Raw genomic sequence first — 25,525 nt, 5'->3', positions numbered from 1 at the left:
CCACCAGTAATAACACCTCAACGTCGCCCGTCAACTCGACAGAATCCGCGCACAGCGACACCTTGGTCGATCACGATCGTTCTAGTCAGATGTCCAGAAATGGGCCCAACAGTGCCACTCAGCCTAGCGGTGCCCCCAGTAATGGGGCACTTCTTCAAGCCAACGTGCCTGACATTGTGCTGCCCAGTGACGACAAGCACGACTACGCTGTGCCCCGCAGCAATCCGGTCTGCAACCTGCCCATTCTGAAGAGCTCCCCGCGCAGCAAGAGCCGGACCGTACGTCGCTCTCCTCCGCCACGCCATGCCAGATGTCCTTCCTGTTCTTCTTCATCATCATCATCATCATCATCATCCTCCTCCTCCTCATCCTCAGGTCCCATGACCTACTTCCTGGAGAGGCCACTGAGGCCACGGGGGAACCTCTCCTCCCCCAATCGGAGGACGCCATCGGTGTCGCCGTGCAGGGCTGCAAACGGTCAGCCGTCTCTGCCAAACGGCACGGGGCCGGCGAAAGTCGAGACCGACGGCACCGGCTGCCTGTCAGTCAAAAAGAAGAGGAGGAAGAAGAAGAGGAAGTGAAGTCACCACAGCCCCTCTCTTCTTCTTCAGTCACAGACACTCCTCTGCGTCACACTCCTCGTCTTCTGGAAGGTTCCAGAACAGTGTCACACAGGCAATGCTTGATTTTTTTAACCCGTTTCTCTCCACCCTCCTTCATGGAATGTTCCTTCATGGAATGTTTTAGCATTCCTACATTTCCTTCACCACTGTGTGTCCACCCATTCCATTAACCCATAATGGGATTGGCAGATAGAGATGCCCATCTCGTTGGAATTCTACTGATTGGTTAACACCTCTTGACCATATTCATACATGTATCAATGAATACTAAAGGTCTTTTTTTCTCAAAACATCTAGTTCTGTTATAGTATCATAGATAATAATTCATAGTTTCGTAGTTATCTTATCATGGAAATAACATCTAGTTTGGTCATTGAAATAACATCCATTGCTCACAACAGCTCCACTATAACATTCTTAACATCTCTGTCCTTCATCTTGAATCGTGACATCACTTCAGTTTCTTTCTGTGATGCACTATTCAGCTCTGCATGCCATGTCATCTTCGTGTCTTATGGTGACCCAAACATGGCTGTGTGTGAGACTCTTCTCTGTGGACATATGGCCGTGCTGGCTGTGGTGTAAAAGTGTGTGTGTCCTCTCATGCTGAACCTATCTTCGTGGGAGCAGTTTTCCTATTTTATCATCACCCTTTGCACACAGCCGTTTCTTCATCGCATGCCAGTTGTGGCTCTCTAATCCATACTTGCATGCGTGTGTGTGTCCCTTTTATCATTCTGTGTCCTTGTCATCCATGCTGCGTCCTCATCATCCATCAAGTTATGTTCTGAAAACATTTGTACTCAAACATAGAAGGAACAGATTAAAAAACAAATCCATTCCATTAGCAGTCTTTCAGTCTCTCTCTCTCGTGCTCTCTATTCACTCTTTCAGTTTCTCTCCTCCCATGGAGAAAGCCGCCGTGTGTGTCTTCAGCAACTCATCAACCATGAGAGACCTTCTTGCCTGAAGTGACCCTCATCTCATTCTGTTTACGTCTTGCGTCGGTCCCCTTTTTGAGCGCATATGAGTAAATCTTTCCCCTGAATGAATGTAAGTGAATTTGTTTGTTTGTTTGTTTTCAGGGAGCAACAATAAGGCGAGATGAGGGGACAGGAGAAATATTCGTGGCAAGGGTCATCCACGGAGGACTGGCTGACCGCAGCGGTGAGGATAAAACTAGGCTGAGACTAGACTAAGGCTGAAACCATGCATCAGGACATTATATCAGCCCTAGTGCTAAACAACCATTATGCCAACATCCGCTTAAAAAATACTGACAACAACAAAACAACAAAAATCGTTAAAATAGTTAAAAGTGACTTTGCAAACACAACACAAGTATAAAAATGTGTTTTTTCTATATGGAGTGTTTGTGAACATTTAATATTCTAAATTATCTTGTAACTAGGGGATATATTTTTTTAAATATCATTTGGAGTGTGTGTGTGGACTTGCACTGTCTGTTTATCTCCATGCTGTAGGCTTGTTACGTGCAGGAGACCGACTTGTGGAAGTGAATGGTCACCCTGTCTTTGGTCTCGAACCTGAGCAAATCATAAACATACTGGTTAGTCTACTCACACACACACACACACACACACACACACACACAGTTATTGTTTTACTATTACCTACAGTATTTATTTCTGGACCTTGTGGATGTTCTATGACATAGAAGCCTTTCTTCTCCCTCTGACTGACAGGCCTGCTCCCAGGGCACCATCATGTTTAAAGTGGTTCCCATTACTGACCGACCCGTCAACAACCAGACCATGGTGAGCTCTGCTCCGCTTCTTTAGACATACTAGAGCAGATTATCAGAATAGACCAATCTAGATAACATTTGAACGGATCATTAGATAAGCCTATTAGATATACAGTACCCAAGCTGATATACTATTCCACGACCTGTTCCAGAATCAGTTGCTATCTATTAAGCTAAATCACTGGAATTAATACACACAGAATAACACAAATACAATATAGATATAAAAAAAGTTTGAACAACTGCAAACATTCATGAATAGAAATGTCTTGAAATTTGAAAATGGTCTCAGTTGCCTTCATTTGTTTTGATGTGTGTAAATGTATTTCTCTGTGTGTGTGTGTGTGTGTGTGTGTGTGTGTGTGTGTGTGTGTGTGTGTGTGTGTATGTGTATGTCTGTTTTGTGTGGGGCTATGGAGGTATCTGCTTGTGTGTTTGTGTGTGTGTTTCTATACACCTCTGCTCTGCTCCTGACTGTCTCCCTCTGTGTGTGTGTGTGTTTGTGTGTGCTCCTTTGTGTGAGTATGTGTGTGTGCTACTTTATCTATCTATGCATGTGTTTGTACGTTCCTGTCTTTGTCTCTTTGTGCGTTTGCCTTTTTGCCCATCTCTGTCTGTCTGTCTGAGTGTGTGTGTGTGTTTGTGTGTGTGTGTGTGTGTGTGTGTGTGTGTGTGTGTGTGTGTGTGTGTGTGTGTGTGTGTGCGTGTGTGTGTGTGTGTGGATATGTGTACACTGGACGTCAATGTGTGCACATGTTTGCTTGTTGTCCATGTCTCCACGTCTCTGTCTACCTGTGTGTGTGTGTGTCTGTGTGCGTTCATGTGCCCTTGCATGTTATCCTCTGTGTATGTATGTGTGTGTGTGTGTGTGTGTGTGTGTAACTCCCCGCCTCTACTAGCTGTACGTGCGAGCCATGGCAGACTACAGTCCCAACCAGGACCCCAGCATCCCCTGCGCGGACGCAGGCATGGCCTTCTGCAAGGGAGATGTGCTGGAGATCGTGGACCAGACGGATGCCCTCTGGTGGCAGGCCAAGAAACTGCCCAGCACCTCGCTCTGCGCTGGCCTCGTCCCCTCCACCAGCCTACTTGAGAGGTCAGGGTCGACGGATTATGCCGATTGGCATTGTAGCCCCCAGTACATATATTCCCCAGTTGTCATATGCTAGGGTTAGAGGTCAACGATGTAATAGCTGGGGGAAGGCGGGGGGGTCAGCCTGTTGTTGTTTTGTAATCAATCCCACTTGTACGTGAGTAATCTGCTCAGTGTGCGTCATGAGGTCATGTGTGTGTACATCCATGTGTCAACTGTCGGTTGCTATTTCTGTGTGTGTGTGTGTGTGTGTGTGTGTGTGTGTGTGTGTGTTTGTTTGTTTGTTTGTTCTCTCAGGAAGCAGAAAGAGTTTTGGTGGTCACAGCCATTCCCAATTCAAGCTGGTCTCAAAACCTGTGAGTATTACAAGAGCTGCATGTGAACCCAGCCTAATATACACAAATACACATATATAAACATATGTTTAAATCCAATAGTCCTTCTCAGCCTTAGATAGTTATTGCTGTTGGTATACAACTTTTCAAATGCAAGTTTTCAATTCAAAAACAACAAATTTAGCTAGCACAAAATATATATGGTACAATTTAAAAAACCCTATATTTTACCTTAGACTAAACTGAATATATTTGTCAAAAATAACTGTTGAGAAGTGAGATTTTGTTCTTATACGAGCTGATTTCCTTTCCATTCCTGCTGACCAATAGTGAGCACGGTTGATGAAGGTGAGCACTGTGGGGGAAAATGGCGCTTATGGGAACATTAGATCTAGGCCTGTTCTAGGAGTTGTTTTTCTCATCAATCTGTCTCTTCTGTCTGTTCAGAGGAAGACCTCATGGCCATCGATGACAAATGCGTAGAGACAGGTGAGCAACCTTGTCTTTACGTTGATGCAGTATATACATATATATATATATATATATATATAATTTTATTGTTTTAAATTATCAGATAAGCAATACATATGAATCATAAATTAATAAAGCAGAAAATCAGATAAACAATACAATGTAATACAATGTAAATCTCTCTTCTGCAGATGAGGAGGCTTTTGAATCTGGTAGGTAAGTCCTTACTTAAACACCTAACACATACAAATTTCTCATAATACTCATTTCTCATAAAGTTGAGTTAGATCTCAATACAATCATCTGGTGCTTGCCCTCTGATGACTAAAATCTATAGTTGTGTATGTTTCACAGTGACCTGAAACAATATGTGTAAATGCAGTGCTTGCTGATGTTGTCTTTTTCTCTTGTCCTGTTGGCTTGGTAGAAGAGCTCAAGGAAGGTGTGTAACCAGTGTGTGTGTGTGTGTGTGCACCCGGGTGTATGTGTGTGTTTCACCATTTGCTCTGCATCTTATCATGCTGATTTGACCAATGCTACCTTGGTAACTTTAAAGAATATATTGTAGTTCTGTCCTATGTCTTACCATACACTTATCTGACACCATACATTTCTGGATTGTAGATGACAGTGATTTCAGCAGCAATGTCGCAGGAGTTTACTTGGGTACGTGTGTCTGTTTCTGTCTCCCCCTCCTTAATACTATTTCAGTGGCACCACTTGCTGTTAATTGGTCTAAAAACTGAATTGTTAGTAAATAATTTGCTTCACTCATTAGTTGACGTACCCATCCATAGGTTTTGTACTGTGGTATTAGTTATATACTGAGATATACTTTAAGAGTTTAAGTAACTATTGGTTCATACTTCAGTGGTACGGTCTACATTGAATTTACTTTATTGAAATAAAAAGAGTGGTAATAGTAGTGTTTGATCTGTGGAACTTACTGATGGCATATGGTGTTTGTTATGTGTTTATTTATTTAAATTTGTTTGTGCGGTGCTTAGCGGGTTTCCGGAAGAGCCTGCGTCTGTGTCGAAGGCGCAAAGCCCAGGCCAGTGGTTACGGCCAGACCTGCACCTCTCGCTGCCCCAGCAGCTGCCTCACCGCCCTGGAGAACCCGTACGAGGAGGTGGTGCGCCACAAACGCCACCCAGGGGACGCCCACCGCCTCATCGCCCTGATAGGTGAGAGAGGCGCAGCTTAAGGGGGGTTCACATTACTGTACACACGCAAACAGCAGCAATGAAACACATTATTTTCAATGGCTTGCATGCAAGAACTGGTCTGCCGCTGCGACAGATAGATTTCACATTGTGGAGCCGCGGTAGCGGTGGGAAAGTGTCTGCAAAACTACTCCTACATACTACATTTGTTGTATGTGTGTCTTCTGTGTTCTTGTCTGTGTGTGTGTGTGTGTGTGTGTGTCTGTGTGTGTGTGTTCACAGGTGTGTGTCCCTTCTTAACAGTGTCTCTGTGTGTGTGTCTTCTGTGTTCGTGTGTGTGTGTGTGCGTGTGTGTTCACAGGTGTGTGTCCTTCCTAACAATGTCTGTGTGTGTGTCTTCCCAGGTCCTTCTGGCGTTGGCGTGAATGAGCTCCGCAGGAGGCTTATTGAGATTGACCCAAAGACCTACCAGGGTGCAGTGCCACGTAAGTGCATCCTCCGCAGACGTGCTAGACTGATCAACTGCAGTGGTGTGTTGATATCAGCTGCTGATTATTGTTGTCGTTTTTATTTATGTTCAGACACCACAAGGCCTAGAAAGAGCTATGAGGAGTCTGGGAGAGAGTATCACTTCATCAGCAGAGAACTGTTTGAGAACATGGCTTACAATCACAGGTGAGGTGCCACACTTGGGGCCCTAATTTAAAAGGTGGGCAAAGTGCCTTAGCAAGCAAAGTTCTCGTGCATGAACTATAACTATCGTGGTGCATGTGTGTACCACTCAGCTGACTCATCAGTGTCTGCACAACCCATGTAAAACCTGTGTTAAATTAGCAAATTGGTATTAAGGTAATTAGTTAGTTAGCCTGGCGCATCGGGGTCCGGTTCGCCCTGTCGGGACTTATTTTCACGATAATGACCAGCGTTCTATACATTATCCCTTACTTATTTAGACTTAAAGCAACACAGCAACACAATGCACTTCCTTAAAGTAAAGGCGTCAAACTTATTTTGATGCAACAATGACTTACAATACAGAGAATTAAGTTTCTTATATTGCCAAAGCGTGCCTGGAACATTTGATATTGCATTACTAAACAAACCATTAAGTCGGTTTTTGACTAACTGGTTACTGTCTTAGTATTAAATGGTGTTAAATATTGACGCCAAGTGGCACAAATATGGATGTTTTTGCAAAGATTATTTGAATGTGCTCTTGTGGGAATTTTCCTTCTTTTCGACAGTTTGTCTGCTAAAAAATATATTTTTATGTGACTATATATTGTCAGTGTTTTTCTTGTTCATGTTTGCACCAGGTTACCATGTTATACTCTTGACCTTTGATCTCTATCGCTCAGGTTTATTGAATACGGGGAACACAGAGGTTATCTCTATGGCACCAGCATAGATGCTGTCAAGCAAATACTGCACACTGGGAAAGTCTGCATCATTGACATCGATCCCCATGTGAGTGTCAAGAGGGTTTTTTGTCTTGTCTTGATCCGCCTCCATTACCTCCATTGTGTACTTTTCAAAATATTGTTCAGTGTCACCATAGCAGCCTCAGGGTTAACATTACAGAAATTACACACTATTATTATGTTAACTCCTGTGGACTCCTTTTATCCATTTCTTCTGCCTTTGCATTGTACAGTAGCCTGGCTAACTTCAGACCTCATCTCATTGAGATGGGGTCTGGGAACTAGACATTCATTTTCTCATATTTGAAACGTGGTTTACGAATGCCTAGAGCCGTTTATTGGGCGCTACGAATGTCTATCAAATGCGTCTGTACGTAGCTCATAACGGCTTCGGTGTGTCGTCATCGTCTTGCTGCCCTCCCTCAGTTCTGTGATTGGTCCCCTAACTGAGGCGAAAATTTGCTCCATGGAATCCAGGCTGCCTAGCAGCGTGAATAAAATTGTGCGCGTAAGGCAGCATGGGAAAACCCAGGCTAATTGTACAGCTGATCTTTTTGCCTTTCCTTTTTGTGATTCCCTGTATGTTGTTTTGTTGACTCTCCTAACATTGAAATTGATGGTGTGTTTCCCAGGGAATTCAAGCAGTGCGGACTCATGAGCTGAAAGCCTACATCATCTATATCAAACCTCCTCCAGCTGACAGCATGAGGCTCACCAGGAAGAACTCCGAGATCATCACCAACTACTACATCAACCGGCCTTTCAAAGTGAGTCGGCCTTCTGGCCCATCCATGCTTAAGTAAACCAAATAGTCCATGCCCATGGGAAAGTGGGCAGTTCCTACTAAGTGATGATACACTAAAATGTAAATCTCTTTTAAAAATATAAACGTGGTTATGGTAGTAGCTACAATGTAGCATAATTCAGGCGAAATATGTCAATTGCATCCGGTTTTGAGTCTTTCTGTCATTCTCTGTCTGTCTGTCTCAGGATGAAGACCTCCAGGAGATAGAGGAGACCGGCCAGAAGATGGAGTCTCACTTCTATCAGTTTTTTGATCACATGATCGTGAACGATAACTTGCAGGAGTCATGCGTTCAGCTGCTCACGGCCATCAGAAAGGCACAGGACGAACCTCAGTGGGTCCCCGCATCCTGGATACGACCCACTAACCAGGCCTGAGAAGAGCAATATGAGAGATTGAAGGAGGAGAGGAGAGGAAGAGAAGAGGCAAGAGGAGGAGGCAGGATGAAGAGAGAGACGAAAAGGAAAAATGAAGAGTATGGAAATATGAAGGGAAGGAGAAGGTGTGAACACTGTATAGAATATTGAGAACAAAGAAGATGGCTAGTACTTTTCAAAGAAAAGGCAAGATGAGACTGTTGACATGATGGTAAACATGATGGTCTTCAGTGAGGAATGGAAAGACAATGCCTTTTGGGACATTACCATCTAAAGTGTCCATTTTTTCTCCAAAGATCTTTTTATTCATATACACCAACATTTTTTATGAAAGCCAACCAAATGTATTCAGAAAATGTTTGTTTCAATGGCATGGCCTTTTTCCATGTTGTTTTTTTTTTTCAAGTAGTGCTCAGCAGTTAGATACCTGACTCAGACGGCAGTGTTTTAGATGTAGTCATGCCCTGTCCTTGGTTGCTTTTGATAACATCACTCAATACATGCATAGAGTATCCTGTCAAGAGGTATTCTGTTCAGGGCCACAGAGTCTGGTCTGTGGTTCGGTGGAGTCATGCAGACGCATGTGCACTAATTTGTAAACTCACACCTTTTTTACATTTATTACTTATCGATCTATTCTTATTACTCTTTATTGTAAAAAGTAAAATTATGCATGTTGTGTCCTATTTTGAGTGAGCACATTTGTATTTCTTAAATTCCAGGGGGAAATTTAACTTGCTGATTTCTAAATTGTGATTTGATGTTTTAAATTTGTTTTTATTTTTATTTTTCTATAGATTTTGAGTTGTCGTCAATAAAATTGAAATAAATAGCTGACTATTCCTGACTATTCTCAAAGCATTTCATGTTGCTGTTGCCATTACTGTCCTGCTTGCGCTGATACTAGAGTCTTTATCGGTCTTTATGAGCAATGCGCCTGCCTTCTCAGATTTACGGTAGGATAGGCGACCATGCTTCTTGTATCTCAGGACAACAGTAAACAACTGTCTGACTTGACTGCATCACAGGGAGTGCATGAGTGACCAATCGGTTTCGGCCTAGTACTTGTTCTGATACAGATTTGATGTGAAAATATCCTGTAACGGAATGGATTCGGAAAGCCTAAAGGTTAGTAGCAAAACGGATTATATAGGATAGTTTGGATTCACATAACTTAACGTTAACGTTTGTCAACAACTGATGCTATCCAAAGTTAGCAATAGCTATCGATAGCTAAGTTAATGTTTTGCTTACGTTAAATTATTTTAGAACAAACCGTCGTTGTTTTGTTGGTAACAGTTACTCGGCACAATGCTGCTAATGTAACGTTAAAGTTGTGAAGAAATATAGTGACCCAGATCATGTGTATCTCGTTTACAACCCCGATTGAACTTAACCTAGGTGAAGAGCACAAGAAGAAGGGAACTCCCACCCCTGCCTCAGACATCAGTAAGTAAACTTTAATGTAAACTGATATGGGTTGTTCTGTCGAGCTATGCCAACGAGTATAGAAGTACCTCTGGCTATGGGTTAATTCGTGTCCTAATTAGAGAATATCTAACTATCTCCGTATAAGTCCGCTTGATATGCAACATTGGTCAGATAAGTGGTCTGTCGTGTGAAAATCACAACTTGATAAGTAAAGTTAGGCTCTGAGGACATCTGGGAATGGAAAAAAGGAACAAAAAGTAGGGTAGCAGCTAGCTGCTAGATCTAGAAGCTAGTGTTAGAAGGTAATGATTCCCGGGGATGTTTCATACTGTGAGCCGAGGTGTGTCAGGGCGTTTGAGTCCATCTCCCTTCGGTGCCGAGTGTCGTGTCTGGTCTGTGTAGAAGTAATCCCGAAACCTGGCAGATGCTAGTAGTCCGATTTAGCTCAGGATTAATGCTGCGTTTAACGGGACGCGGGCACTGCGTGTTTCACACGTACACGGAATGGCGAAGAAACTGTTCGTAAGTACCAAAAACAATCACATAAACAGAAACACTCTGACCTGCATACCCATGTTTATACTCGAGCCATTAACCAGCTCACGTCTGTCAGTAGAGGTAAATGAGGTTGAGAGAGGTAGCTAGCGAACTGTTGCGTATGGATTGGTGGCACGATAGTTGCTCTTCGACTAGTTATGAGTCATGGAAAACCTCTTGATTTCTTCCTTTCAATCGTTTTTAACGGATTTCATTTAGGTTGCTTTCATTTAGGAGTTGGTCATTTGTGATAATTGTAATGTCATCATCGTTTGTGATGCACTTTATTTAACTTATGCTCAGTCTAATGCAATATGCAGCCTAGTTATATAATTAATTCACCTGACATGAATTCAAACCTGTTTGGTTTAAGAATGATAGCATTTTCCCTACTTATTGGTTATTTGGTTTATTGTTTGATCTGTCACACACAGTTCTGTACTGGGAATTAGGCCTATTTTATCCATTATTCATAATTTTAAAACAATGCAGAGAGACCCTTTGTTGTGGTCAACAGGTTATGGTGTCTAGGGTTAAGTTAATTTAATAGTATTTAATATGCAGGCACTCTCCTATCCTCTAGTATAGTATTGACAGATGCAGGGAAGTTTAAATGTTATTCTATTGCTGTAAGTTGCTTTGAAAACGTGTCAGCCAAATAAATAAATGTAAACATACGGTAACACTTTACTTGACAGACATGACACTGTCATGAACAAATGACACTGTTTATGACACATTCATGACAGTGTCATGTCACTCATGTCAATACTGTCAAGTAAAGTGTAACCAAACATACTTTAACCTCAATCTACTGCTGCTGTTCTTATTCTGTCTTGTTTCTCTGTCTGGTTTTGACAGCGCGGACGAACTCTGCCCTCCTTGGCCAGGTGAGTTGTCACTCTTGGCCTCTCTCTCACCCCATGCCACTGATAAGCTAATTAGAGTGTAATATGTACTCAAGACAACCCAATTCCTTTTTTGTTTTCAACCGATTTTACTCCTCTGACCATTCACTGTGCTCTTCACTTTCGCTCCCCTCTATGATCTTGCTGATTTCACCAATGAAGTGATGACACACTAGGTGAGTAAGAAAGTGGCTTCTTACGGAATGACATTTCACTGACCATGGCTGAATGCACTGTGCAGTCCTCTACACAAGGAACAAGGCAATTGGAACATACCCATAGTTTCCATGAGACATCCAAGTTTAGCATCCTCCAGTTCTCATCTGTTATTTTCTGTTATATCATATTAGGAACATATTATGGTTTCAATGTTTAACACTCTCCTCTTCTATTGTATCATATTGTGTATCAGTGTCACATAATGGCATGTCATGTGATATTAAGTCATAATATTATTTGACTGCGCATCATAGATATACATGTCTATGACTGCACATAATATCATGTCATGTGCTGCATCATATCTAGTTCTGTTCTATTAATTCTATTCTATTAATTCTACTCATTCAGATGAGGTTCCAGTGCCCAGGACCAGAAGGAAGAAGGCCAAGCGAGAGACCGATGGCACGGAGGATACAGAGGGTGGTGAGAGGCTGGCCATTACATTTGATGCAGATACTAACCAAGCCTGTTGAAATAATGTCTACAGAATGTAATTGAATTATATAGCAGGTGTAAAAACATTACATACATGGCAAGAAGTGAGCCCCAAAATGAAACATCAATTACATTGGCACAAGGATACGAGTATTCACACATATGGTTATGGGATTTGGCAGACGCCTTTGTCCAAACCGACATACCCTGATGGTTTTAAGAGATCAGATTGATAGCTGGATACATCAGGCTATTTTAATATTAGTGTATTGTGTGTGTGTGTGTGTGTGTGTGTGTGTGGTAGGTGTGTGATATGTATTCATCATATCTGTGTATGTGTGCATGCAGATACTGCTATGGAGATGGGGGGTCTAGCGAGTCGTAGGCAGTCGGGCAGCCAAACACCTGTGACCCCTGAACTGCAGGAAGTTACTGCTCCAAGAAAAAAGAAGAAAAAGAAACAACAGACCATCGGTAAGACAACAAGCTCATGGAAGAAACCCAAGCTCAGTATTTTATTTTGCTCGGACATCCTGTTTTCTCTTCAGTGCATGGTCATCTCAGTGTGAAAGTACTGAATGTTTTTTTTTGGTTGTTGGACTTCAGATCTGGAGGGGGACCAGGCAGGTCTGGTGAATGGTGATGCTGTTGAACAGACCACAGATGGAGAGGAGATACCACGGAAATCCAAAAAGAAAAAGTAAGGGTTACACAGTATCGACAAAAGATTGACATGACACTGTCATGAACATGTCATAAACAAGTCATAAACGTTTATGACATAACGCTTCTGTTATTAAGTGACATTTGGGTTTTTAGTTAGGGTTAGGATTAGGCTTAGGCTTAGGTTAAGGGTTAGAATTAGGGTTAGAGTAAAGGATTAGGGTTAGGGTTCATGTGTCATGACACATGTGTTCATGACAGTGTCATGTCACTCTTATGTCGATACTGTCAAGTAAAGTGTTACCAAAGTGAGTTCTTCTACAGGCAGAATCTATAGAATCTAATCAATACACACTACCCTCAATGCTTGATATGTGGAACAGGACAAGGCAAGCAACTTTATGTTTTACTATATTGTGACTATAAAGTCAAAAGGCCCATCATTATCTACAGTACTATTGTCAATGTTATTTAGTGTGTGTTGTCATACAGCATTGCTCTAATAGCTAAACAGCTAACTCATCATTTAAGACAGTTTGAGGCTTGGATTTTTGTGAAGAAAACAGAAGACCGTTATCAGAGTTAAGTGAGCAAATGAAATGTGAGTAATGCAAGTCCTGCAAACCCTATGCGAAACCCAGGAAGCCCAAGGTGGTGGAGATGCAGTATGTTAATGACCTGGACGTCGAGGAGGATGACATCATCTCTGACACCCAGTCACCGATCCCCCAGCATTCCCTGTTCTCTGCCCCAGTCGGGCAGAGCCAACCTGTGGGGAAAGTGTTCGTGGAACGTGGCCGTGAGTGTCTGTGTTTTTTTTTACATTCTTCCTGTTCAGTGATCTTACTATTGTTGACATTACTCACTTCTGTATGTGTAGGACGCTTTCAAGCTGCCGATCGGATCGACAAACGGAAGGCAAGTGATCAGCTGGATACAAACTTCATGGACATCCAGTCCATGTGGACGACCAGAGACGTTTCTTTGAAAGTGCACAGTGGATATAGGTGTGTGTATCGTGTGTGTGTGTTTGAAGAAATTACACTGTAATGTCTGTTTACTGAATGTTAAAACGCCTTCACTTGCACAAGTGAAATCAACTATAGAAATTGGATGATGGATTCTGTTACCTTAATTGTACAGTACCTTAGGTGTTTATTGTCCTAGCGAGGCTAGTCGCTAAGTTTGATGAAACTTTATGAAGTTTAGGGCGGTGGTAGCATAGTGGCTAAGGAGCCTGAAAAGTTGTGGGTTCAATAATTGACATATGTAAGTTGCTAAATGAATGAATGTAAATATAAAGTATGATAGTCTCCATCTCTCTCTCTGTTGTCTTTGTAGGGTGATCGGCCTTTTTGCTCACGGGTTCCTGGCGGGTTACGCGGTGTGGAACATCATTGTGATCTACGTTCTGTCTGGAGAAGATTTCAGCACCCTGGGGAATCTGCTTCAGCAGTACCACAGCTTGGCCTACCCCTCCCAATCTCTGCTCTACCTCCTGCTGACTCTAAGCACCGTGTCTGCCTTCGACAGGTATGGGACAGACATTCATTGCATTATCTTTGAAACACCTTCAGCATAGGGGTGTAAAGGTACAGTACATGTACAGTATTCGTACCGAAGCGTTTAGGTACAGGACGTTAGGTTCGATACAGGTGTGTACTAAATGTACCGAATGCAGTCTTTAACAGTAATCAACAGTAGGTTTCAATTTCGAGTTCCTACACAAACATGTGGCTGAACATATGTCAATCTATTCTAGACAACTTCAACAAATATTTCTTTATATCTTTTCAAAATATAATTCATGTAGCAATATTGTCAGTGAATTATTATTTAAAATAATAAGCCATTTAAAAGCTATATATATATATATATATATATATAAAATTAAATTGAATTTAAGTTCCAAATTCAGAGCATTCTTTCTTCACAACCTTTCTCTCTGCTCACAGGGTGAACTTGGCCAAAGCCACCATAGCTATGAGGAGTCTGCTCATGTTGGACCCTGTTGCTCTTGCCTCCTTATGTAAGTGAATCACATGACACATACATACATACATACATACATATACATACACACACACACACAGACTACATTCAGACTGCCATCCTGAAACAATGTTTTAGTATGTCCAGATTGTATCTAGGTTGATAATCTGGTAGGAAGGTATCTAGATGAATAATCTATACAGCATTTACCTTCAAATTTTTTTTATTACTTTATTTAAATACAGTGCTTTCATTTACAATCCAATCATTATGACAGGTCTTCTTCTACTGCACTACTATTTAACATTTTTAAATTTTGCCCTTAAAAAATAGACAATCACCAACAGAAACAAAACACAAAGAACATTACATTGACAGACAATCATTACATGTACCGGTAATACCTTCAAATTTGATCATTGCAAATAACAGTGTGGACACTGGGCAGTCTGTCTCCAAAGATCGGCTTTCAGGAAAACAAAATCTGATCTGCCTGCGGTGTGACCATAGCCTTGGACTTCTTGTTATTCCCTTTTCACTGGACAAGGCTTGGACAGGACAGTCAGCGATTGTGCCGGAAGTCACATATTTGTTTGTGTTTATATTTAAATTTATTAGTAGACACTTTTGACCAAAGTACATCCTAATTTAACTAAGGACCAAACAAAACACACCAGAGAGGTAGCATACCCCTCCCTTCAGTATTCCCAGAGAAACTCCACACAAGGTTTTGTTTTGTTTGAGGAACAGGCTGCCCCAACTTTGTTTGTTTCCATTTTTAGGGGCCTGGGCCGCCTACAGAGACTGCAGTTTTTTTCACTGTACTCACGGATGATTTCTGAATGTGGCAAAACATTTATTTACTTGAAATAGTGTACCCAAATCACTGACTGCATGCACCTTTGAGTTTGTACTCCTGTTCTGTTCCAACGCAGTATACTTCTCTGCGCTGGTGCTAACCCTCAGCCAACAGATGACCAGTGACCGCATCAACCTCTACCCAAGCTCCAACTCAACCCTTTGGTGAGCCACCTTCTCTTGTACTGGAAATGGTCTTGGGCCGCCATCTCCAATGTATTGTTCAGACCTTGTTTTTGGTGGTGGTGGTAGGGGCAATACACAACAGCTCAGTATTGATGTGTAGCCTACACATCTAATTTCACATCACTTCTGCTAAGGTTGAGGGCAAAAAAGTGTGACACTATTTATACACTATTTCACAAACCATCAGCCCCATCATGTTAACAGTGTGACCACTACTACATTTAACTTTTATAGCGCTTTTCAAGGCACTCAAAGATAGGTACAGTACATGGACATGGTTATATATAGACTTTCTAATGAGACACAGCACTAAAAAATCCTCCATAGAAATGTATCGGGATTGTAACGCCAATATGGCAGTTATCTGCACATATCCCGCCCCTTCCGTGGCAAAAAAGTTGACATGTGAATACATTGTGCCAATCATGTGGTGTGTTGTGAATACATCGTGCCAATCATGTGTTGTGATCTCACTGTGCTGGAGCAAGGTTGGTGTTGTGAAGCCTTGCGCACGAGCATTTCTGCTGAAATAGATACCCGATAAGTGCCCAAAAAGCGTTACAATATGGCCACCGAATGGAGGGACTTGCCTAAAAGGACTTTGGCTATATAAACAGTGTGACACACAGGTACATGGACAAAAATAAGAGGTGGGCAATGAGAAGAGAAAAGCTGGGGAAGTCAATTAACAGAACACTACTGACTCTTCCCCAGGCCCCCCGGCTCTGAGCACTCAGTCCTGTACCCCTGGGTCATCGTGAACCTGGCAGTCACGCTGATGGTGGGGCTTGCCTGGGCACTCATCTCCACTGGACCCGAGACGGACCACACAGAGGGTAAGATGGCCACGTTCAATGACATAAGGATATTCATTTTCAAATTATCGCTAGAGACTGACCGGATCTATTTTTCTGTCCTGTGCTTTGATCAGAGTTCCTGTTGTCTATGGAAGTGGAATACCCCAAAATTCCAGAAAAGGGTGAAATGCCAGCCTGATACACACAGGGTTCCTTGCACCAATTGCACCTTTTTTACTTGTTACGTTTTAATTAAGTGTTTTGTAAATACACATTTTTTGTATGGTCTCTGTATATAGTATTTGGCTGGTCAATACTTGCATGGCATCCTTTTTTAAAAACAAAAATAAATCAGTATACACCACCACACTTGGCAATTCTCATTCTTACCCTTTCTTTACACATTTTTGTTTTTAAGTGTGTGTATGGTGAGGGGGTGGTAGGAGTGGCTGTAACGTCTAGTAGCGTTCATACCGTACACCTTCCCCATCCCATCTCAGTCTCCCTCCCCCACTTGACAAACACACACACAGAATATTAGAGTCCTATTTGAATAGTGGAGAACACAAAAGAGCATCAGCAATAAGTTGTTGTGGGGTCCTTTATTATTCTGTATGCGATCACACTCTTACAGTTTGCAGCCGTGACTTCCTCCTCGAGAGGAACACTGCCACCAGGCCACCGAGTCCACAGATTGACATGGCGATCACACCCAGAAATGCATAGCTGATGGGGCAAGACACTAATGGGAGGAAAGGCAGTCAAAAGCAATATAATCAAGTTAGTGTTTACTTACAGTACTTTATACACAGAGGCCGTTTAATGTGCTTGGTCCTTAATAAGAGAGACTAAACCAAGTTTAAACTGAAAACAGTGACTAAGAAATCTAAAAAACAGAAATATGAATGTATTACATAGCGCTGCAAAGCAGCAATGAATGGAGTCCAGTTGTTTAGCAATTGTGTAGTTTTACTTTTTGGACCTCTAATATTGACCCAATCAAATCAATCCAGTGTAAAAACGTGATCATGTAATGCTGAAAAATTGATCTCACCATCTGATACTCCTTCACTCCTGCTGGAAACTGGCCCATTCAACTGGCTCATGTTGAAAAACGCCGGCCAGTCTTCGATTATGATTACCTGACCGCTGGAGACGACTTGGTCGGGAGAATCCTTTGCGGTGTGAAGTGCTCTTCCTGTCAAGGTAAAAGAGCAGGTCAATTAGCCTACTAGAAAAATGCACAACATCTGAACACAAAATGGAAACATTCAGATTTCATGTGATTAATAAAATGTAAATACAATGCATATTATAAATGTATGCATTTTTTTTAATTCCTTTATTGAGCAAGTCTTCATAACTCAATTTCCATCAACACAGCCACCCTCAAAACTTAAACTAGTCTCAGGATGTATCAAAGCAGAATTGATCCTTAGTGGGACCATAGATCTAGATCCATTCTGATCTAGTAGTTTTTTTTCTGTGAAGGGATTCTCACGTTTCCGGTTGCATGACTGCTGACAGGAGTGCCCATTAGAGGAGTAGCAGACAGAAGTGCTACAGTGAATGAAGACCTGTGAACACACACACACACACTTTAGCCTAGTCTGCACAGGAATTACAGGCTGCAGACTCACAGTACACGCTGCAAACCAAAGTTCATGAAATTGCATATTTCTACAAGCTTTTAAACAATTACTTTGCCATATGGCAGGTCATGTTTGCAGTTGAAGTAGAAAAAGCGGTCCATACCATCTCCTGCAAGGGAAGGAGGGACTCCTGCTCCACAAAGGTGAACATCTTGACAACAAAGCGCTTGTGATGGGTGGGGTACGGAAGCCCAGAGGAGACATCAACAGGTACCACTGTGGTCAGGTAGCGGTCCTCTGCATATGGACACCTCAGAAAAAAAAAAAGAAAGACCCAACCAACTTAAGGCTCACTACATTTACATAAGATAAAGGAAGCAGAGTGGCAACACTCCCATAAGAGACCATGGAAAAAGATGGCAGCGCTTTTCCATGCCAGTGCCAGGATTATGTTTTGGAACTGAAACCTGCTAATCACTTGGTCAGTAGTCAAGGAGTTTCCTTCAGCATCCAGAAATACATCCCACCCTCCTACAAGACAGCCATTTGGAACATTTAATCGTGTGGAGGCATGAAAGTCGCAGCCCTCGCCCTCTCTATGGCTCTGGGTTCAAGCACAGGTGTACAATAAGGCAAGTTTATTTATATAGCACATTTCATACACACAGGGGTAATGCAATGTGCTTTAAAGTTTACACAAACAAAAGTAAAAAACAATAAATAAAGGCATAAAGAGCAATAATAAAATAAATAGTTTTTAAAAAGTGCATTTACACTTTCAGTACAAGTAGCCTACAATCAAATTATTTCTCTATGGAATTCACCTACCCATCAAACAGGAGGTCCCACTGTGGAAGGTTAAGGGAGTCTGGGGATGAGGTGGCCCAGCAGTGGTCCAGAAGAAGAACGATATCGGGATCGGTCCGCTCTAGGATGCGCACCTCGACATGGACAGGCTCTCGCAGAACTTTAGTCACCGGGTACTCTTCCTCCGTGTAGTATGAACTGTACACATCCTCTGGACAATGAGACCACGTGATTTATGGGGTTTCCCCAAGTCAAATAGTGCAGCACCAGCAATTAAACATATACATTTACCTTTATTCATTTAGCAGACGCTGTTATCCAAAGCGACTTACATGGGGCTATGTCAATTATATTACAAGGGCCATTCTTCCCAGAGTAACTCAGTGTTACGTGCCTTGCCCAAGGGCGCAACGATGGAAACCAGGAATTGAACCCACAATTTTTCAGATTACATCGTTATATCCTATATGATTGTAAACCAACCATCTGTGCATCCTTTAGTTGCGCAAACACCGTTAGCCAGCCTGAGTTCAACTCGTATGGGTCCATCCTGGGATATGGGTGGAGGCGGAGGGAGTGCATTGACTTCAATCACAATAGCTTTCACAGCACTGCTAGAGTAGCGACACTGGAATGACAACCTGTCAGGGAAACAAGATCAGTCAGACAGAGTCAGAACATGCAGAGACTGGGCCAAAGCATTGGATGGATGCATGCGCGCGCGCACACACACACACACTTACTCAAAGGAACTGTCTCTTGTGATTGAGCCACGAGGCCCAATCCCCACTTCATAGGCAGAGGACATGATATTTTCATACACAATGTAGTCATCCTCCTCCTGTTATTCAGATATATTGGACAAATATGGAAAATAATTCAGAAAACGAACACTGGGTGAAAATAAGGTGTTGGCTGAGCTAAGATGAAGAAATGCCAAATATCTACTTAAAACACACCTTCATGGTAGTGCCACAGCTGTTAAGAGGAAACTGGTAGATAGCAAAGGCTGATGTGGTGTCAACAGGCCCGCAGGAAGCCTCGCCCAGGCTGATGGAATCCAGACTGAGGGGCGGTTGAGTGGCATCCCTGGCAACCACAACTACAAACTGACCGTCGCGGGTACACTGCAGGGTCACTGATAAGACAAGGCAAATTGCTGACACATCCAAAATATGTGGCCATGATTTAGCCTATAAGGCTTAACATGTAGTCTCAAAGTATTGCAATGAACTGCTAAGCAACTGTTACAGCTGGTATGAGAGAGAAACTGGCAGCATTTGAAATCACCTGTCAAGCCATAAAAGCACTGGCGTCCATCAAAACAGCAGTTGATGGCTTCACACTCAGCGTCAGTTACATCTGGCTCCCCGCATGGAATCCGGTCTAATTCTTCCACCTGACACCGCTGAGAAGGAGCAGAGAGAGTTTTAGTAGGAGTCTCCTCAGTACGTGACGGCTTCCTTTCCTGCCGGGGTGTTTGCAGTTGTGGATTCTGGGCAGATTCTCGTTGCTTGTGAACTGGTCGTCTTTGGATTAACTGTCCTTGTGGGATGTTTTGCCATTGCTGGGCATAGCACAAACTGAGATATACTACTAGCGTCTCGATCACGCTCAAGCTTTGTCTTTGCAGCATTGTTACACCTGTCAGCAGATGCGGTCTCTCTCAATCTTATAGGCTGCTGTTTTCTAATTTGTGACCTAATTGGCAACGCCCTCTAATTAAGAATGTCAAAACCTTTTTTTAATTGTTAAAGTAATAATAAAAAAAAAATGCAATGATGCATAAGTTTTGAGATATAGTTACGAATGCCATTCTTAACTATATCTCAAAACTTATGCATCATTGCATTTTTTTTTTTAAAAAGACCCTTCTCATTTGAATGATCATTGGTGCGTGCCAAGTGAGTGCGAGTGCGTCTGCAATCGATTGGTCGGCAGTGAATTCTACTTCCTACAGGGAAGTTAATCGAGCTCAGATGTTCGCGGATGTTTAATCTGGTAGACGTGGTAGCTGGCAGTAAGTTTGTTAGCCAGTAATGTAGGTTACACTGGCATTGCTGCACGAAATAAGTATTCCTAAATGCATCAGAAACCATGCTTGATTTTGTGATATTTGCTGTGACATTTGTCGTTATCCTGATTGGTGCGGTGCTTTATTTATACCCGGTAAGAAAGTTGCAATTCCACTAACTTGGGCGAGGTTTCTTTTTCTTGCCAGCTGACAGTTTTTTAGAACTATAATTTTGTGACTTTAGATCTTCATGTTAGCACAGCAACACGAATGCCTTCTTATCAATCACTAAATCCACTTGGATAATAACTTGAAGATGGAGTCATTTGAAATCATCTGGCCAGTTCTGAACGAATACATAAGATGCGGAGGAATATGATAATTTGGCTATTTTGATTATTTTATGACTTCTACACCATAGCACTGCAATATCCACTAGTTATCTTTGTAACTTTCGTTCTTCTTATAGTCTTCGAGACAAGCATCTGGTATTCCTGGCCTCAACCCCACTGAAGAGAAGTAAGGCCCCCAATTACTTTCAAATCAGAACGGCTCTCCAGGGCCATAGTGTAGGCCTACTGTGTCTTCAGGTCTCGCTGTTGTGTATTTCATCAGGGATGGCAACTTGCAGGACGTTGTCAACAAAGGCAGCTTGCATGAATTCCTGGTCGGCCTCCATGACCAGTTTGGCCCGGTGGCATCCTTCTGGTTCGGCCGCCGTCCTGTGGTCAGTCTGGGAACTGTGGATCAGTTAAGACAACACATCAACCCCAACAAAACCAGTGAGTTCCTGCACAAAGTTTTTTTTTTTTCCCTTGTCCTCCGGGTGGGGGTGGGTGGGGGTAGGGGGTGTTAAGATTGTAAGATCTTCAATTTAATTCAATTCAATTCCAAAAACTCCAAATTTATCCCCGAGGGGCAATTTACCCATGCAGCATAGAGACATAAGACATAACACAACATATAAGACAGGACAAAAGAAAGAGCAGGACAGACGTGTAAGGGGAATTAGTCCCAGAGGAGGAGGGACGATCGCATAAATAAAATACTGGTCCATGTACTTCAATTTTTTATACAAGACAAAGGGTCACCAAATGTCAGCCCTCTTTCATGATCATCAGGATCATATATGATTTTGATGGTTTTGATTCCACTGGTTTACCGTATATTGTGTAACAGGGTGAGGGACTGCAGTTGCCTGAGTAACTACCCTTGTCTCTACTGTCGTAACATTTCTCTTTTTCTTACATGAGGACCCCTTCAGTGTTTTCACATTATTCTAGTTAGTTTAGTTATACCTCTATATCTCTGATAGGAACTCACCATGTATGTATTGTTTTGCAGTGGACTCTTTTGAGACCATGCTGAAGTCATTGCTTGGCTACCAGTCTGGCTGGAGTGCAGGAGCAACGGAGACCGTCCTGAGGAAGAAGGTGTATGAGAGCGCCATCAACACCACCCTGCAGAACAACTTCCCTCTGCTGCAGAAGGTGACTAAAGCCTACTACATACTCGCCGCACCCGACCGGTAGCGGGACACTGTGACGTCAAAATGACAGATCTCTCTGGCACGCCAGGATTTTGGCCGGGTAGCGCACGGTAGCGCACCACTCTATTTTTTTCAGCACACACACCAGGGTTATGAGACCTGACAGGTTCTGACATTTGGGGTTGATCACAGTATACCCACTACAGCTAACTAGACTATACCACAGTATACCCACTACAGCTAACTAGACTACACCACAGTATACCCACTACAGCTAACTAGACTATACCACTGCCTACTAGTGTTGTGCTGAAGATGCATCCATCAGTACAGCCAGTGGAGTATTGGCCATCTGGCATACAGGGATAAATCCCAGTAGGCTTTCACATCTGTAGGCCAGTGGATTATCAAAACAAGATGTATTATGTTTCAACAAGCCTTCTAAAACAGGTAGTTCCGGTCCTTGATTATGATTGGCTGAATCCCGTTCGATTCCGTTGTAAAAACCCAGTGCAACCTGTCACATTAACCGCATTTCATTCTATATTAGTGCGCCACCACAAATTGATACAGAAGTTAGAGTTGCTGCATCACAACATTGCTTAGCAACCATTCCACTTCGCATTGTGCTTAACAACACAGCTGTTCTAAAATCACTAGAACCTACATGTGTCATCTCTCTCTCTCTCTCTCTCTCTCTCTCTCTCTCTCTCTCTCTCTCTCTCTCTCTCTCTCTCTCTCTCTCTCTCTCTCTCTCTCTCCTACTGTTCTTTTTCCTGTCTCAGCTGGGGGAGGAGTTGGTTACCAAATGGCAGTCTTTTCCCGAGTCCCAGCACATTCCCCTATGTGCTCACCTACTCGGATTGGCTATGAAAACTGTCACTCAGCTAGCTCTGGGGGACCGATTTGCCAATGATACTGAGGTCATACTCTTCCGAAAGAACCATGATGCGGTGAGACATCTCTGCCTTGAATATTTTGTTGAGCCTGTATTGTTGTCTGGTTGCTATTTTTCATAGATTCATAAAGAATACATGTTCAAATGAAATGATATGGTCGATACTTTTGGGGTGATGTTTATGCATTGTGATCATCTAACTACTAGATTTGGTCAGAGATCGGCAGAGGCTACCTTGATGGGTCCATGGAGAAGAGCTCCAGCAGGAAAGGCCACTATGACAGCGGTACGCACCCAGGCAGCATTGCTCCTCTCTGATCATTCAGGATATCAGTCACCCTTCATTTTGTGTGTGTGTGTGTGTGTGTGCAACCCTCAGTCATCTGTGTGTGTGTGTGTGTGTGCGTGTGCGTGTGTGTGCGTGCTGCAACAGCATTGGCAGAGATGGAGTCAGTGTTGAAGTCTGTGGTGAAAGATATCAAGGGGCATGGCTCGGGCCAATCATCCCTCATGGACTCCCTCATACAGGCTAAACTCTCTGAAAAACAGGTACATTTTATGTCTCTTCCTGGTCACACGTCTGCACAGGCACTAGACCAAAACCACAGTCAATGCACACATCTTTCAGGACCACCTGTGTCCTCACTCTCATACAAATGTGCTGACTTTTGTACTGTTATCACTTTTATTCCCTAACCCTGTACTGGCTCTGTCCTTGTAGGTGATGGAGGATGCTATGGTCTTCACTCTTTCTGGATGTGTTATCACTGCTAACTGTGAGTTAGCGCTGTTCTGTCATCTATATCCTATATCTTTCCACCTTACTAGAGGTTGATCTTTTTCTTTCACTAGTCTGCATTAAATTCATTCTCATTTGTATTCCAAGTGTGTATCTGGGCTGTGCATTTCCTCTCCACTGCTAAGGATGTGCAGGAGAAACTACTGAAAGAATTTACTGAGGTCTTAGGGGACGGGCCTGTTACCCTGGAGAAGATTCCGGAACTCAAGTAAGGAACAGATATCCACTCTGGCTGTCAATCAAACACTGGAGTCATTTTGTTCTATGATTTCTAATATAGTTATATGTTAGGGTACAGGTATACTCTGTATATTTAGTGTTATCCTTATTTTGTACAGGTATTGTCAGCAAATTTTGAATGAAACTGTGCGAACAGCCAAGCTCACACCCATTGCTGCAACCTTACAAGAGGTGGAGGGGAAGGTCGATCAGCATGTCATTCCTAAAGAGGTAACTAAACTCATACAGACATGTGCTTTTCTCTTTAAATATGAAGTCCAATTTAAGTAATCTTTTTCCTAATGTGTATAGTGTTTTATAGTATAGCTGCTTTTGATGTAAATTATTATTTATTATTTGTTTTCTACTTTGACACTGATTTCTTTGTGGTATTTCAGACTCTTGTCATCTATGCTCTTGGTGTGGTACTCCAGGATGGAGACACGTGGCCTCTACCCTACAGGTTTGTATGGAGGAAATTGTATTTCTGGGTAAAAAGATTAAGATTGTATTTTTCTCAATCCTCTGCAGTGTTCTAGACACCTCCATTAACACTCTCTGTCTGCTCAGATTCGACCCTGATAGATTCAGAGAAGAGGACTCCAGGAAAAGCTTCTCCCTTCTAGGATTCTCTGGGAAACAGGCTTGCCCGGAGCTAAGGTGAACAGGAAGTTAGTGCGTGCGTGCGTGCGTGCGTGCGTGCGTGTTAGCATAACTGACAACAACCTCTGATGTGGTGTTAGGCATCTTGAGCTTCATGATTCCAAACACCTTCCTCTCCTTGTCTGCAGGTTTGCCTACACGGTGGCCACCGTGCTGCTCAGCAGTCTGGTGCGTCGGCTGAAGCTCCACGGCACAGACAGGCAGGTTGTTGAGGCCAGGTACGAACTGGTAGCCACGCCCAAGGACGACACCTGGATCACCGTCAGCAGCAGGAAGTAAACCTGGTTTGTGTGGCCCCATTCTCTGTGGAGGGGTGTCCCCTATTCCCTTCCCGACAGGGAAGTTTAATCTGTCACCAGCCAAGACTGCCATCACAGTGATGCCACTGTCCAATGGTTAGATATTTTACATACATTTTGCATTTGCATTTCTCTTTTATTGGGCTGTTGGTTTGGAAACCGGTTAGACAAATGAATGAACAAAATGAAACCTTTGCAGAGAGCGAGCGATTTGAATGATCCAAGTGTACCATAAGTTGTCACTGTCACAGTGGCTACAAAATGTTTATGAAAATAAGAGAATAACAGACCCCTTTCTATTAGCACCACAAGTGCCGCAGCTCTTTGCCAAGATGTTAAAGGGATATTTTACATTTCTGGACTCCTGTTATTAACCGTTGTGGCTTAGTAGTCATTTTTGTAGAGGAAATAAGTATACATTAGAAGAAAATGGAAAGAATTGAAAACAGATTATTGATGATCATGATCTTAATTGTAATCAAACATTACAGATCCATTTCATGTATCCTGTTTGAAGAAACAAACAAAAATATATATATATATAAATGTGACTGAAATGTTGAGACAATGGTAATAGTACCTAATAGTATTTTCTTTGTTAATAAAATTGTTGTTTACTGAAATTGTGATATTTAGTATCTCTATTTTCCTTAAGAA

The 25,525-nt window shown here is 42.5% G+C and overlaps 4 protein-coding genes across 6 annotated transcripts in view; 3 read left to right on the top strand and 1 right to left on the bottom strand.

Annotated features, from left to right (window-relative positions):
- Positions 1-8,906, top strand: part of mpp4b (MAGUK p55 scaffold protein 4b) — a 13,193-nt gene extending 4,287 nt beyond the window's left edge. For both annotated transcript variants that reach the window (XM_048234863.1, XM_048234862.1), the window contains 16 exons: positions 1,709-1,790; positions 2,108-2,193; positions 2,330-2,401; positions 3,291-3,487; positions 3,782-3,840; positions 4,150-4,167; positions 4,267-4,308; positions 4,482-4,502; positions 4,718-4,732; positions 4,915-4,956; positions 5,298-5,477; positions 5,861-5,941; positions 6,038-6,131; positions 6,815-6,923; positions 7,510-7,644; positions 7,868-8,906. In XM_048234863.1, coding sequence (XP_048090820.1) covers positions 1,709-1,790; positions 2,108-2,193; positions 2,330-2,401; positions 3,291-3,487; positions 3,782-3,840; positions 4,150-4,167; positions 4,267-4,308; positions 4,482-4,502; positions 4,718-4,732; positions 4,915-4,956; positions 5,298-5,477; positions 5,861-5,941; positions 6,038-6,131; positions 6,815-6,923; positions 7,510-7,644; positions 7,868-8,059 — 1,425 coding nt within the window. In that variant the 3' untranslated portion in view covers positions 8,060-8,906. The remainder of the gene's footprint in view (positions 1-1,708; positions 1,791-2,107; positions 2,194-2,329; positions 2,402-3,290; positions 3,488-3,781; positions 3,841-4,149; positions 4,168-4,266; positions 4,309-4,481; positions 4,503-4,717; positions 4,733-4,914; positions 4,957-5,297; positions 5,478-5,860; positions 5,942-6,037; positions 6,132-6,814; positions 6,924-7,509; positions 7,645-7,867) is intronic.
- Positions 8,907-9,054: 148 nt separating this feature from the next.
- tmem237b (transmembrane protein 237b) lies at positions 9,055-16,455 on the top strand. Of its 2 annotated transcripts, XM_048235006.1 has the most exons (14): positions 9,055-9,187; positions 9,461-9,508; positions 10,889-10,917; positions 11,098-11,111; positions 11,506-11,580; positions 11,941-12,066; positions 12,199-12,292; positions 12,897-13,054; positions 13,136-13,262; positions 13,597-13,788; positions 14,211-14,284; positions 15,183-15,270; positions 16,006-16,127; positions 16,223-16,455. In XM_048235006.1, exons 1-14 carry the CDS (start codon positions 9,167-9,169, stop codon positions 16,285-16,287), a joined length of 1,233 nt encoding a protein of 410 aa, XP_048090963.1. In that variant the 5' UTR covers positions 9,055-9,166; the 3' UTR covers positions 16,288-16,455. The 2 variants fall into 2 exon arrangements, with proteins under 2 accessions (XP_048090963.1, XP_048090964.1); XM_048235007.1 differs by lacking the exons at positions 9,055-9,187; positions 9,461-9,508 and adding an exon at positions 9,594-10,012.
- A 219-nt stretch (positions 16,456-16,674) lies between these two features.
- zp2l2 (zona pellucida glycoprotein 2, like 2) lies at positions 16,675-20,123 on the bottom strand. The gene is made up of 9 exons (XM_048235004.1): positions 19,778-20,123; positions 19,447-19,625; positions 19,231-19,328; positions 18,971-19,128; positions 18,509-18,698; positions 17,844-17,991; positions 17,590-17,665; positions 17,143-17,286; positions 16,675-16,830 (listed from the first exon to the last, which is right to left on the bottom strand). Exons 1-9 carry the CDS (start codon positions 20,121-20,123, stop codon positions 16,709-16,711), a joined length of 1,461 nt encoding a protein of 486 aa, XP_048090961.1. The 3' UTR covers positions 16,675-16,708.
- A 283-nt stretch (positions 20,124-20,406) lies between these two features.
- Positions 20,407-25,482, top strand: LOC125288441 (cytochrome P450 20A1). Its single transcript, XM_048234814.1, has 13 exons — positions 20,407-20,656; positions 20,971-21,020; positions 21,117-21,283; positions 21,846-21,991; positions 22,776-22,943; positions 23,096-23,174; positions 23,322-23,437; positions 23,610-23,664; positions 23,775-23,895; positions 24,026-24,137; positions 24,305-24,369; positions 24,477-24,566; positions 24,698-25,482. The coding sequence occupies exons 1-13, from the start codon at positions 20,585-20,587 to the stop codon at positions 24,846-24,848; spliced, it is 1,392 nt and encodes a 463-aa protein (XP_048090771.1). The 5' UTR covers positions 20,407-20,584; the 3' UTR covers positions 24,849-25,482.
- The last annotated feature ends 43 nt before the right edge of the window (positions 25,483-25,525 follow it).

This window comes from Alosa alosa, chromosome 23 (genome assembly GCF_017589495.1).
Source record: "Alosa alosa isolate M-15738 ecotype Scorff River chromosome 23, AALO_Geno_1.1, whole genome shotgun sequence".
Classification (NCBI taxonomy): Eukaryota; Metazoa; Chordata; class Actinopteri; order Clupeiformes; family Clupeidae; genus Alosa; species Alosa alosa.
This window is presented reverse-complemented; position numbering and strand designations above follow the sequence as displayed.